Source organism: Mugil cephalus, chromosome 1, assembly GCF_022458985.1.
Source record: "Mugil cephalus isolate CIBA_MC_2020 chromosome 1, CIBA_Mcephalus_1.1, whole genome shotgun sequence".
NCBI classification, from domain to species: Eukaryota; Metazoa; Chordata; class Actinopteri; order Mugiliformes; family Mugilidae; genus Mugil; species Mugil cephalus.
Window position 1 is genome coordinate 33,618,631 of NC_061770.1, and position 14,695 is coordinate 33,633,325.

The 14,695-nt window shown below is 43.7% G+C and overlaps 1 protein-coding gene across 9 annotated transcripts in view; it reads right to left on the minus strand.

Annotated features, from left to right (window-relative positions):
• Positions 1-14,695, minus strand: part of afap1 (actin filament associated protein 1) — an 89,142-nt gene that overhangs the window by 25,947 nt on the left and 48,500 nt on the right. For all 9 annotated transcript variants that reach the window (XM_047593917.1, XM_047593944.1, XM_047593908.1 and 6 more), the window contains exons 2-3: positions 13,106-13,234; positions 12,782-12,864 (exon numbers count right to left, since the gene is read on the minus strand). In XM_047593917.1, coding sequence (XP_047449873.1) covers positions 12,782-12,864; positions 13,106-13,234 — 212 coding nt within the window. The remainder of the gene's footprint in view (positions 1-12,781; positions 12,865-13,105; positions 13,235-14,695) is intronic.

Consider the following 14,695-nt stretch of genomic DNA (forward strand, 5'->3'; position numbering starts at 1 on the left):
AATGTTGTCAGGCTGTAAAGACCTTATAAGGCCACACTCTCAGCCCTTTTCACCAAGACCATGCCAAGCTGTGAGGACTTTTTCCTCTTGTGGAAAACCCCTTTGATCTCTCCCTATTTCATTTACCGGTGGCAGTGCCGATTTTCCGGTTATAAAAAAAAAGGGGGTGGTGGGTGGGGGGGCACCATGACTGTTATGAAACTGCCATGGTCCATCGGTTACAGGCGACCCAGTCAGGCGTCAGCGCTGCGGCGTGATGTCAGCACCTATTGCTGTAGCCACGTGGAACATTCGTAAAAAGGGGGTTTGGCTGGCGTCTTCAAAGTACAGAAATTATGTGTCATTGCAACATGACAGCGGACCGTCCAACGTTACGGTCATTCAGCCATAATTGTGGCATTTCTCTAATGAAAGACAACTATTGAATTTGCTTTGAACAGGACTACTGGGGAATAAAAATGCTGAGAATAAAGCCACCAGGCTTACGCTCGTTTATTTCATAATGACCTGTGGGTTCTTATTGATTCTACACTGTATAGGCCTAAAAGAAATGTATAAAATACTGCAGTTTAATTCTCTTTTCCCCCCAGAATTTATCACGTTATTCTTAAAGTTAGGGTTATGGTTGAGAGACATATCATGTTCTTAACTTTGGTTTTAACTGGTCAATGGTATATATTTGTGAGCCAACCATTTTTAAATAACCATGTCTGACTTGAGGTACTAATTCACAATTTGGAATAACAATTGATTGACTGTTGATCCTTTATTAATTATTTGGAAAGGAAATACTTAAAGGTACGCCCAACGTGATGCTCAAACCCACGACCACGATTAAGAGTCTCATGCTCTACCAAGTGAGCTAGCCGGGCCCATTGCACCATTGGCTAACTGGTTTAGCACACAACTTCAAACCAAAAACGAAACAAGATCAGCACTGGTCCGACCTCACAAAGTTAATTGGACACAATTGAGGACTGCTAAGAGACCCTGACCCATCACCCATTGCAAAACATCCTACTTTTGCTATTAACTAAGTAAGACCTAAAGGAAATGCCAGTTCCTTAATATCAGTACTTAATCAAGCCAACTTCATAGCATTGGTGTCAAGCCTTTAAAATACTAAACTGAGAAATGAGGGAGAAGAAAGTGAAGCAACTCTCATACCCCTATCTGGAATTAAGCAATAAACTTTTAAGAGTGCAATGAAGCAGGGAAGGCTGTTTCACCATGCACAGTTCAAAGTTGCATTTCTTCTTCTTTGACAATGCAACCCTCCCTGTATTAATCTTCATTTCACTGAGACTTTTCCTGTCTCTTTCTCTTCATTTCCAAGTCAAGTGGCAGGCCAGGTCTCAAGCAGAAACCTTATCGCATCTCCTTTGGGGGAAATAGTGGTTTGGTGAACTCATTTCTTGGCAGGGATAAGGTGCCCTGCTAAACCCCAGCGCCGCCGGCAATCTCCTCCCTACCCCGGTTCTTAAAAAAAAAGAAAAGAAAAAGAAAATCCCCTAGAGAGGAAGACAGGAGGAAAGTAAGAGAGAGGGAGAAGCGAAAAGAATGAAACCACTCAGACTGGACGGTCAAACAATAAGCCACAATATCAAGTCTGGGATGTGGACGTGAAACTGGACTTGTTTGCGTTAGTGCGGACAGATTGTTGATACGAAGCCTGCCGCTGCAAATCTCGCATCACAATGACTTCCCTCAGAGGGCCTTGAGGCAGTGGTAATGCCATTAATAATCGTGCAGAAGCCACTTGTTTGGGTAAGCATTTTTCCCCGAGTGGAGCAGAATACATTACATTAGACTCTAGAGAATGTGACCCCATTGCTCTGCTATGTGGTGACTCAAAGTACCGGGGTTGACGAGAGTGTGTTTGCTGCAAATGCCGACTTCACACACTTGTATACAGACACGCACATAAACACCAAGGTTTTCTTCGTTTTCACTCCCCATCACAACAGCTTGGACCGATCGCACAACTGATCTGCCGCTCAATTACGCTGAATAAACAGAAACTGACAAGAGTTCAGTTAAAAGAAGACGGATCCATTTTCATATAGACGGCAATTGACAGTTTAGCACCAAGAGATCTGGACGCAAATTGAATGAAAAGTGTGTGTTGTTCCTGATTTATTTTGCGAAACGCTTTCTGCAATACATCTCTTATGTCGTCTCGTGTTGCCACAGTGATTATGCTTGTCAAGTCTGTTTAGTGAAAGTAAAGAATTATGGTGACATATTTTGGTGCTGAATTAAACTTGCAATCGTGTGGTCAAAGTGAGAAATTGTCCATCTCCGTGTTCCCAGTATTTCTACACCAATGTCCGACATTGCCCATACTGTAAGGAATGGCTTAAAGCAAATATATTATGAGCGCAATGAGAGTTTTCATGTGCCGTTCACGGTCCAAATAGTGTTCCTCCCTGACAAGAATACATTTCTAGAGGAAACACTGCTACCGCCATAAGTACAGCAGCATGTAAAGGTCATGCCCATGGATGCACATCAGAAATGCCAGAATTCCACAGTCATAATGTGTAATTAGGCAGCGGTAAAGGAGTCCTGACCTTGGTTTGGATACTCTGAGTGGGAGGTTTTGTCTGCTGCTTCGGCAATGGCCTGAACTCACATCTAAACATTTATGCCAAGTGTCCATTTTTGCCCCGAGTGGGAGGACCGGACTGAATAAATGTTTCTTCCACGTTTCCAGTGGGACACAGGAATGGATAAACTGAGTGGACACAGGAAAGCCACTCCCATAGAAAAAGGAATTGGAACAGGAGAACTGCATTTCCCATGATTCTCGGAAAATTACACTCGGTATATATTTCCAGCTGGTGCAAATCTCTATAGACTTTCCTACTGCACGAGACTAATTAACTAATATTATAGGCAGTGGTCATTAAATGCACTTCTCGGTTCAGATATTTTAAGAAGATTTTCCAGAAACCAAGAAAATAAATCCGCTTCCATCTCAATAACATGCAGGCGTTAATGAAAACCCAATGAAAACCTTCAATTCCCCCAAGGTCAAGGACCAGCGATGGAAGGTTTTTGTAGGATTTGCTTAAAGCTTTATTTATCCAGAGAATGGTTTCGCCAAAGCCAAGGCTGACCATCTAGTACCACCCTGCCCCATGGTTACACAAAGTCACATCTGTTCACGTTAGCTGCACATTGCAACCACAGCTTTCTGTTGCTGGTATCCGGTCGCCTCTCTTCTTCTATAACTGTAGGTTAAGTGAATTGCCCAAGGTCACCTGGGTGGTAGTTCCTTGAGAGGAGGTCAGGGGAGTTACTTCTTCACTTTCCTTGATCAGATTTTTGCAAAAGGTCCAACCTGCTTCGCTCACTTCCATTTGCTGTTTGTTCAAGCACACGTGTTTTCAGTCTTGTCTCGTGTCCGATGAACCCAAGACTGACTTAAGTTTTCAGAAAACCTCCTAAAACTTAGAAAGATTTTTCAAGCAGGATGCCAAACTCTAATCCTCATTGAACCTTTTGTCGCTTTGAAACCTGCAATAACACTCAACAGCACAGGATGGACAGATGTGGACACGCACGCACCCCCGCCCTTCCCCCATACATTCTTTGAAGCTTAAGTGTGAGGTCAATGCAAGGCAATGAGTTATAAATTGATGCCAGACTGCAAAGGAGGAAGATGAAAGCACACGCATTTGGGTAAGTTACCCATCAGCCTCCGATTGACCCAGCATGTCCTGCCTTTGTCCCAGGATAACCTTGAGACCGCAAGCTTGTTGAAGCAATGGTTGGCATTTTAGAGCCTGTAGTGTATCATTGTTGTAAACGAATGCATTCTACTTATTTATTTTCATCCTTTTTATATGTGACATTTGCCCAGACAGAGCATCTAATTGTAAGTCCTCACTGTGTGTAAGAGGAACTGAATACGTACATCAACTCATTGGCAAACTCACACCATTTAAAATGCACTTGTATATGTATTTTAAAACGTGCACACATTCCCTCAAACTGTGCTCACAGTCTTTTCCAAAAAGTACCTCTCTGCAGAACTCAAGGCCTCATTCACACTCAGGACCTGCCAACCTCTGCGATACACATCTAACTGTTCCACCTCTCTGTTTATACATGAACCACCCATGCTAGTGTTACCTCTGACAAAACAAAACCTTTCTCACAGCTCCCATTTGCGAGAACTCCATTCTCCGCTTCCTGTCCATGGCTCTCTTTCTTTCCTGCCTCGGGGCGGGTGTTTTTTGTTTTTTTTGCGGGACAGGTGCATTCACCAGAGTGCCGTTACTGGTGGATGTGCCAGCTCGCCGGCCTGGCCTGAAAAAATAGCTGGGGAGCGAGATTAGGCTGGGTGTTTCCTGCATTTCTCTCACCTCACAATGAGGTGCAAATGTGGGTCAGCTAGAACTGGTGTTAGCCAGTAGGAGCTTGTGGCCAATGGCTTCGGGTTGTGGTCCTGTAGTTTCTCTTATTATTCACCCAGACTTAGAAATATTCTTTGCCTTCTAGGGTTGTGGTTCTGTTCAGAATGGTTTATTTAGTGACTATGTTGGAGTGACTAAAGACAGACTAAATGGCCATTTACAATTAATCCTGATCAGTTCGAGATCTAGTGAATTTGGAGGCCAAGTCAACACCTTGTGCTGTGTCATTGCTATGAGGAGGGGGTGCCTGGTCTTGTCTAGGTGGGTGGTACATGTCAAAGCAATACCCACATGAATAAATGCCAGGTCCAAAAGTTTCCCAACAACACTGAATCACAAGATGGTCAATGTTATTTGATTCTCCTGTCAGTGGCTGTAATATTATAACTGATGGGTGCAGAGCTTCAACTTGTACTAGTTCTCTAGACTGCAGGAATAGCTTCGGTTTCCCTCAGTGCTTTATTAAGTCTCTTCGATCACATCATGTGTCAGGGAAAAAACTTGGCGCTGTAAAAAGCCTTCAAATGCAGTAGAGTGGGGGGAAAAAAGTTGTGAAATAGGTTTTCCATTCGTGCTCCAGTTTCTCAGTGGGGATTTTTTTTTTTTTTTTTTTCCAAAGACGTGTTAGTGTAAATAGGCTGAAACAGCGCTAGCCCTAAAGTTTAACCATGCTGCGGGCATGTGTCACTTAGTAAAGTCCCACTGTTGACTGTAGCTAAGACCTAATCAATTTCCAGTCTGCCACTTGTTTGGTTACCCCAGTGACATTTCGATAGCGTCTCTCAAACAAGCACATTCCCTGCCTCGAGTCAATGACACAACAGTGCTGATGTCACTGAATGCGTTGCTGCGGTTGACCAAGCCACAGAGTAGGGGAACCCCTGTGCGGAATGAAGTCCGATATGAAAACAGATTCATCAGCCCCCAAACGGTGACCAAAACAAACCGTTTGACAAAGTCCTGAAGGCAACTCATTTTCTAAACACACACAAAAGCGGGGCTAGTTCAAATAAAAACCTGTGATGTCGAGCCAGCTCTTGCTGCACGTACGTAGCTTGACGCAGCACAGTGACACATTAACTCGGTGCAGTGTGTTTCCCCTTCAGGCTTGAAAACATTTGGTTTGGCAAAATAGCTCGGGGTTACATTGAGTCCAAATACAATGCTGCTGCAATTTCTTGGAAGTAATGAGATAAGAAGACTGTGGGGTGAAACGATCAAAGATCGACATTTGACATGCAATGACACCGAGCTGTACCCAACAGTGCATGTAAGCAGTCTGGGTACAGTCTTGGCCACGTTTGGAAAACAGTTTGGGCTAGGATGCATATTTATCTTCTAAAGTGTGGTGGGAAGGGGGGACGTCTGATTCAGAATGAGAAGAGGAGGAAATTAATTCCAAATGAGACCCAGACTGCCATGGATAATGCACTTTAGCGTGTACTGTGTGCCATCACATGAGCTCACTTGTGTAAGCTTTGGCGCTCCTGAAAGTGGAAAAAAGAAAAAGAAACAAAACAAACAGCACACGATGCATGCTGTGAATTTTAGATGGATACATAATGCAACAACGCGCCTCAGTGCATTCGTGAAACGGGTAACTCTCGGAGCGAGGGTGGGTCTGTTTCTGGCAAGACGGGGAAGGAGGGGAGGAATGGGTAGGGGTGGGGGAGGAGGTGAAGGAGGGGAGGGAAGGGGAGGGGGGGTGGCACTGCTCTCCAACATCAACACAGATGGAAATCATTTGTGTTTCAACAACCAAGAGGACTGGTCCACATTCTGCACAGAGCAGCACTGCCGCTGAGGCTCGTTCAGCCCATAGGACGCAACTGATGATGTGACTGGAACAGTGACTGACAGGCGGCGGCAGCGAGCGTTAGCACTGTAGCAATTAGCAATTAGCAGAGGCTGAAATGGTAGCCTCAGAAATGGCACGATACCCTTGTTTAGATTATACTGAGAGGAATTGGTTGCACAAAACACTTCAAAGATTTCTCTGGAATTGCAGAATTTAGAAGAGCGGTCTTATCTATTCTAACTGGGAACAACTGAGCTAAGTTACGACGTTGCACACAGATAGTAATAGAAGTACTGTTAAGTATCTCAAAAAAGAGATTTTAGGAATTCAAATACGGGTTTATTGGGTCCTGATGGTCTTATGTGCAGGACTCTACAGATAGTTGACGACTACTATACCTTCAAGGCACAACTCCTACAGGATAGATAATGAGTCCAGGCAGGTGTATTTAAAAATCTTATTTACTCTTGCTAAAATGTGCTATTTTCTACGACAGACAGAGCTCCAGTCTCCATCTGGAACCCGATTTGTTTCCTTCAATGCATCTTAATGGAAACACACATAATTTACATTTTGTTCTTTCTTAGTTCAAACTGGCTGACGGCTGGCTAGGGAGTAAGCTCTGCAGACGACAGGAATGCATTTCATGCCCAAGATAAAAGAGCAATATTAGCGTAGCATAAATCTGGGATATGAAAAGAGACAGAACGAAAAGAGACTGAGCTTCACTGGGCTTGTGTCACACTTAGTGGTCAATATGATCTAATTAGAGCCAGAACTGGTTTTGCATGCGTGCATGCGTGCGTGCGTGCGCTTTCATGCATATGCTTGTGCGGTCGAGTGAGTTCCGTAGCACATTGTAAAATGCTGCAGTGATCCTCTTCCTTAGATGACTGAGGAGATTTACGAGGCAAGTGGTGTGGAGAGAGGATCAAGCTGACATGAAAAGATTCTGTTTCTTTGTGAGTGTCTGAGCGAAACCCAATGGTTTCACTGATTTATTCTCTTGTGGATACAGGCACAAGGACCTTGTCATGTGGCCCTCTGCGTATGGCAACACCAGGAAGGACACTTTGCATAAGTTGATTGTCTGTGGAAGATGAACATTACTGTCCTTATTTAAAATCATTAGTTCATGAGGTCTGGTTGGGGTTAGGGGATTAGTTTTAAAGGGTTAGGGTTAGAGGGTTAGGGTTATAGGGTTAGTTTTAAAGGATTACGGTTAGAGGGTTAGTTTCAGAGGGTTAGGGTTACAGGTTTAGTTTTAAAGGCTTAGGGTTACAGGTTTAGGCTCATGAAGAAGTGAAACGATCACTTAGTTGATCAACTACAGCATTTTGATTAATTAAATTGTCATTTATAAGTGAACATGTGAGGAATCATTTGAGAAAACTCTGTCAAAAGTTGCATTACCAATTGCTAGACCAATGTAATTCTACCACTTCATCATGCAAAACGCTAAAATATAATAAAGTTTTGACAAAATTAACTGTGTGACCAAAACCAAAAGCATGAGAAGATTTTTTTGGATATAATCTATTGCACCAATGAAAATAATTAGGGTCGCTAATATATTACTTTTAATCCTGTGGTTTGGTTTAAGTCAAAGCTTTGTTTGTGAGGCCTTTTTATTTAGTTTTAGTTCTTTCAGTGGCTCAGACCAACAATAAGAGGAAGGCAGCAGGGTGGTTCAAAGGATCCACTGGATGTCTATTTGGTTAGTGCACATCCTGCTGGGTCTCCTGATCTGTAATGACATTAGTCTGTGTGCAGGCTTGTTGTGTATACGAGAGTCAAAAACAAACTTAGCAGCTCACACAAGTCAGCTATGTTTTGCTAATGCAGAGGCTAGCGAGTGTCACACATGTGACTGTCATGCGAGGCCAGCGGTTAGACTGTGTCAGTACGCTACTCTGTCTTCACCTCAGCTGACTATCATGAGGCAACACTCTGGAGCTGAAGGTTTCTGTTTTTAAATGAGCGGCGTTAGCATAAAACCGCCAAGGGATTGATTTCCCTGCTCCTTCACAGTAGTTGCTGTAACCGCCCTGTACTTTCCTTTGGTTTGTTGGGGGAGCAGTACCAGTACAAAGAACATCAGTTGGAGTAACAAACTGATCCCAAAGGCTACTGGACAAACTGCTCTCCGTCATGGACAATCCGTCACAACCAAGAGACTGTGTCCACTTGCTTTGAATCAAGAGGGGAGATGGAGCATGTTCAGAGATGCAAACATTTGTATGTTCATCTTCGCTACTGTTGTAGCAGGAAGTAGAAACAAAAATTAACCCAACTGGCAAAGAAGACGCAGCCCCAACTAGCATTTGGGTGGCGTTTTTACAGGGCGAGCCAGACTGACGAGCACACAAATAAATAGCTCAGCCTGACATAGGTTATGTTCGTAGGTTACGGCATCTAGTCCTGTAGTACTACAAATGAACCATAACCTCCTAAGACCTGAGCTTTTGTTTGCTGTGCACTTTTAATTTCTAAGCTAAGCTAACTAAGCTCGTCTTTCAACAGGTAGTAGTAGTTTTTGAAAAAACAATGTCCTCATACGTGGACACTGAGATCATTTCATTATTTATATTATAATGAGGTCAACAACGTGTGACAAAATATAAGCAAAACCAGAATTGCCAACAATGAAGTCCCAACATACCTGCTAATTATTAACGATTTTGTTATTGATAAAATTTGTTAAATTTGCACGTCACTGGTGTATTGACCCTTTGCTACCCCTAGATGGCAGGCTAGAGTGTTCCACTAACGAGGACAACGGGTTTAAATGAAGTGGAATAAGCTTCAGTAAAACCTAAAACTTAATGTCCCCATATGAGGACGCAGAGTCTCAGGAGGTTAAGGGTCTTAGCTAAAGCTGAGTATAAAAACTGTAAAGTTCAACCTCTGTCTTCACACACATCTATTTTTGGCATTTTAATATTTTTTTCTAGCACTGCACACGGGACAGCAACCTGCATGACAAACTGCAGAGCTTCGAGGAGGTCCGTGTAATGCGATTTCCTCTTCCATGTTTAATGCCTGAACAGAACATTTGTTCTAAATGACAGGATTCTTTCCATTCCCTTCGTTTCCATGTCTGAGTAAATGTATTATTAGCACGAGAACACCAGTCCTTTGACTTAAACATTTTACGACTGCGGCGTAAATCAACCGAGCTACTCCAAACTAATTGTTCCTTATATAACAACGAGCAATCAAAATGGCCGCCACGGGCTTTCGGGGTTAACGGAGCACCGACGCAGCCTCTAAAGCCACAGGCTCTCGGGCTCTCAGAGAGCGTTGGTTTGGCTCGGCGCTGAGGCTTGACAGGTCACAGACAGACCGTGGCCAAGGCCGTCTCTTCCTCCTCCAGGACTTCACCACATCTCTCCTGTCTATTTATTGCACTTATTCGCCGACGGTAAGTCAAAACTGAAGTGTTATAAAACATTTTATTGTGCAAAATAATTACATTTGACACTTAACTAGACACGGTGTGAGGGTTTCATTTACACTGAGTCTTTGTTTCTTTAACTCCAGAACCCTGTTTACTACTAAAGGCTGAAATTCATACGAAGGGACGGAGAGCAGAGAGGAGGAGTATTTTTTTTTTCTTCCTTAGTCTGGACAGCTTATCCAGAGGTCAGTGTGGGAATGTGATGGATTATCATTTCAGAGCAGAGAGACGGCAACAGAGAGACGGAGAGCTGGAAGAAAATAAAAGACAGTAGCTGGGTATTCCATCCAAGTATATTTATGAGAATTATACTTTACTGCTCTCACTCTGCTGCAAACCCTACACATATGTTACTTGTGTGTATATATATACACACACACACACACATATATATGTTTGGGCTCAATATCCACCTTTATATGTCTCACAGTTGGAGTGCTTGGTTCCAGTGGGCTTAAAATTCCCCTCTTTGCTATTTTCCTTTCTGCTGATGCATCATGTTCAATAGAGATCGTGGCATTATTATTGTTATCATTTTTGCAGTATGAAATATGAACATCTGCTTTGAATTTCTCAAGGATTAAAATTTATCATTGTTATTAACGAGAGCTGGGGAGAATGAATTGTAATAGGAGGCATTAAAAAAAAAAAACTTTTGTGCTGTCCGTCTGTTGGGTGCAGAGGGTCTGCCATGGACGTCCATGTTATTGGTAACCATGTTTCTTTTTTTTTGTGGTTATGCAAACGTGCAAAGAGCAAACTGTTTTATGGTGCTACAAAGACAGGAACAGAGACGAAAAAACATAGACACAGAGGACATCACTCCGCCTCTCTTGTCTAGTGTTTCCGAGAAGTCCTCGGCTGTGATTTCCAGACACACACTCAGGTCACCAGAGGAGGCTGAGGCTGTAGACTGGATCTAATTACAAACTGCGCTGTAAGGAGTTGTGCCTAAGTGTGTGTGTGTGTGTGTGTCTGAGATGTAGAACAAGGTGTTGCGGCTTATTGTTATGGTGAAAAGGCTTTGCGAGTCATCGCAGCCACCTGCTTTTCATCAGAGGCATCTGCTCCGACAATAATGACACACACACTCGCTGTTATTCTTCACACATGCATGCTCCTCATATCAACTCCCACTATATCGCTTACACACATACGCAAAGTTGCTCTAATAGATATGTTACGGTCCTCCCTCCCGTGCTGTCATGGTGATGCAAGGCGCTGTGTGAGACAGGAGAACATATTGAAGCCATGACTGGCCTTCCTACTGCTTTACAAGTGACTGTAAAAACACTGCTCACATGGCTTCCATGTCCTGCTGCATTGTAAAAATCTGGCATTGATGCTTGTAGATAGCCTTCAGGTGTGGACTGCGTATGCTTAATTGGAAGGCCGGGGATCCATATCGACGATGGTGGTTTTCTTTATTAAGCGAGGTTTATGCATTTGCGGTATACCATAAACAATACCCTACACCGCAGCCTGACATACACCTCAGCCAGTAACTACGCGACGTGGCAACACAGACCACCACAGTTGTGACTTGCACTGGAAAAATCCTTCAGCCTCCTTTGCTTTCACATCTTCTATGTTTTGCACGTCGCAGTGTCAAATCAACAAAGACTAATTCTTAACTGAGAGACTTCTACCTCTATTGACTATGAGACTTGGTCCACCACTATGATTAAAGGCTCATTTATAGTACTACATAACATAGAAGGCATAACCTACATATGTAGCCTATGCCGGACCAAGCCGGTTCTATCTGTGCGCTCGTCAGTCTGGCTCGCTCTGTAAAAACACCACCCAAACACTAGGCGGCGCTGTGTCTTTTTTACCAGTCGGGTTACTTTCTGCTTCTACTTCCTGTTTCACTTTCAACAACTAGGGCAGTAGGGAAGTTGTATCAAAACTGCACCTGTAAAATGATCATAGCAGTAGGTTCTTTCTGTACCCAGATCTAGAATACAAATGACCGCTTCTATGGTTTTGCTTCCAGTCAGTCACCACTAGCGTTCTTCAATTCATCGTGCTGTGTGATTGGTCCACCACCGCAACAACAGTAGTTTGTTTGGTGGTAAAGAGGCTTTTTCGTGCTGTGTCTGTGGTGGATTTGGCTGTTCAGCCTTCTGAGATGCACGGCTGTACTGCACACCTATGGCGCCATAAAATGCGGCAAGATTATTTCAGGGAAGACGAGCAACCTGATGAAACACCTCATCAAACACGGCGTAAACTTGAAGGGTGGAGAACTGTGCTGTGTTTACAAGGCCGATTTCTTCAACGCTGGCGTCGTCTTCACAACATGAGGTCGTCTTCACAATTGTGGATAACTTCAGGGCAACTCTACTCATCCTTTGTGTGTGAGAACATTTATTGTTCAGTAAATCGTTTATTGACATGTTGAAGTAGGCGGCCTTGTGTGCTAACCTCAGTTAACCTTTCCTCGACATTGTTCCTTTGTCATTGATCCAAAACAATCAATTCAAAAATTGTGGAGATGGACAAGCAGATGGGAATACTGAAGCGGAAAGATGCTGCTATCAAGCAGACCAATCACAGCTCTCGTGGTTACATTTCTGGGGAGGTGCGCGTAAGGCTGCGCTGTCACTGCAGCTACAGCGTCAAGTTGACAAGTTTATCACTTCAGGACATTTGTTTTTCTTAAATACTGGAAAATCAATGCTCTAAACTGAGTTAAATGCAGAGTTGGATGGACTAAAAACCCATATCTTCATATGTTCATCTTCACATTTAAGACAGTGACACAAGGCTGGGTTATTTTTGTGGTGAAGAATGACCTTTTAAACTCATGATACAGTCCGTCTTAAGAATTGCTTCCTGCTTCATCCGTTTTCCTGTTACCTGCAAGCGACTTGCTTTGCATTGCTCGAACAGGAAATAGTCAGTGCCGCCATGACAATAAGAAAAGGTTCTCGTCCTTAGCCCAAGACTGTGGGCCTCGTTTGTGATATCTGGTGATGTGAAATCTGTTCAGTGAGACAACCAAACCAAAGCACTTGGTGAAGATGGATTTGGATGCAGCACGATAAGTAATAGGAGGCGGTTCTTGTCTCAGGGTCAGGATAAAGGTCTTACCAGCCACGGGTGAGGGATCTCTGGGAGGGGCATCTGAGGCGGGGCGGGCAGACCACTGTGGATCTCTGACTTGAATGACGGCTCTGGGGGACGGAGGATAAAGTGACTGTCTTTTATCATAAGGCAACATTGAGCGGACATAAACAAGAGGAGCTTCGCAGTGTGACATGTGTCAAGTTGTACCAATTGATAATCTTTTTTATGTACACTACCTGCAAACTCTGAGAAAGTTTTAATTTGGATGTGGAACGAAAATCCAGTTTTGTGAGGATTTAAGAAAGGGAAAGTGTTTCAAAGGGGGTCTAATACAGTCTGTAACCTCACCTTTGTCTGAGAGGACCCTGTGCAGGATGTTGGAGAGGTGCGTCTTCTTCTCTCGGACCCCAGCGCTCAGGTACTCCCTGTCCAGCAGGTCCAGGAACAGACGAAGCTCACACACCAGCTCCTCCATCGCTGCAGAACAAACACACAAAGACAACACAGTTAGGTTATTTTCCTTCCTTTAAATGCTGCAAACACTTATTGCAAGGCATACATTTTATGAAGGGTACTGGAGCACTTCTTCAAGTTATTGCAACCTAGATGTCAAAAAAAAAAAAAAAAAAGAATTCCTCACACTCACATCCTACAGATTCACACTCTGCTGCAACTGAAGTCTGTACAAATGACGAATTAAAGAAACACATGTTCTGTTTCAGCGCGATCCCCGGCCAGAGTTCGCCTTTGTTTAACTCTAACTGTGCGGATGTGAGCCGCGAGCCAACAGAAACACTAACGCAACTGTGTTTGGGGAAGGAAGAGCATTATTCTAGCGAAAAGCTTTCACCATGTTTAGTAGAACACGAGCAGACTGCAAACCGCAGGATCTGTTTCATCCGCTGCTTGGTTTGTGATCACTCTGCGCAATATGCATTTATCACCCCGAATGGAACAGCTAATCCAGCTTTTTCGTGCCCCGAAAAGGAGGGTAATGAGTTCAAAGTCTGTAAAGTTGAGATGGTTATTCAAGGTTTGATAAGTTCACAGGTTCAAAATCTTTAGCAATATTTAAGAAAGGTAAAAAAATAGCTTGTTAATACAGTATCAATACAGGTAAAAAGATTATGGTGAAACATGCATTTTTTGATATAACAGGTTGTTGACATGGAGAGATGAGAGATATCAGGTATTTGGATGCACACACAATTTAGCAAAGCAGTTATTCCTACACAAAACAAGAACACGAGCCGCTCTGAGCCGCCACATGTTTATGCAAAATAGAAACTATTCAAAGAAATAGGCCACAGCATTAGTCGCCGAATAATCAGTCCTAATGCGTTGTATGCTTTAGTTGGAACCCTCAGCTTTGACAAGTGTTATTTGGCCCCGGAACCGTACATTAAACAGACACCGAACAAGAGCAAAACACCGTTATATAAGAGATAAGTGGGCAGCCAGGTAGAGAGATGGAAAACAGAGCCCTCCAGTCGGTCAATCAATCACCGGACCCAGCGGCGCTTCAGACGGGGACAAACCTGGCAACGCAGCTGATGGGCAGGGATTACAGCTGCAGCTGGAAAACACAGCTCCAGGTTCCCACGTAGAACAAAACAAAGGCAGGAAGATCTAATGTAGAACAGACTTAGCGGCTGAGGCACGATTGGCGGTGGACTATCTACCTTCACACGTTCCTATCGAGGGGAGGTTGAGATAAGGGGGGCATCAGATAGAGTTCAGAAGTGTGACTCGGAGCCGCCACGGACCCTGCACGCGGACTCCGATAACGACACCCGGCTCTCTTTCACAATGAGGGTTCAAGCCCATTTTGGCGCAACTCAAGCTTTTCGTAAACGTGCGATTTTTATCGAAGGCGACGACACTGTGCGGGAAGGCAGCTGCAGATTAAAGGGGGTTAAATGGAGTTAATGATGGCTG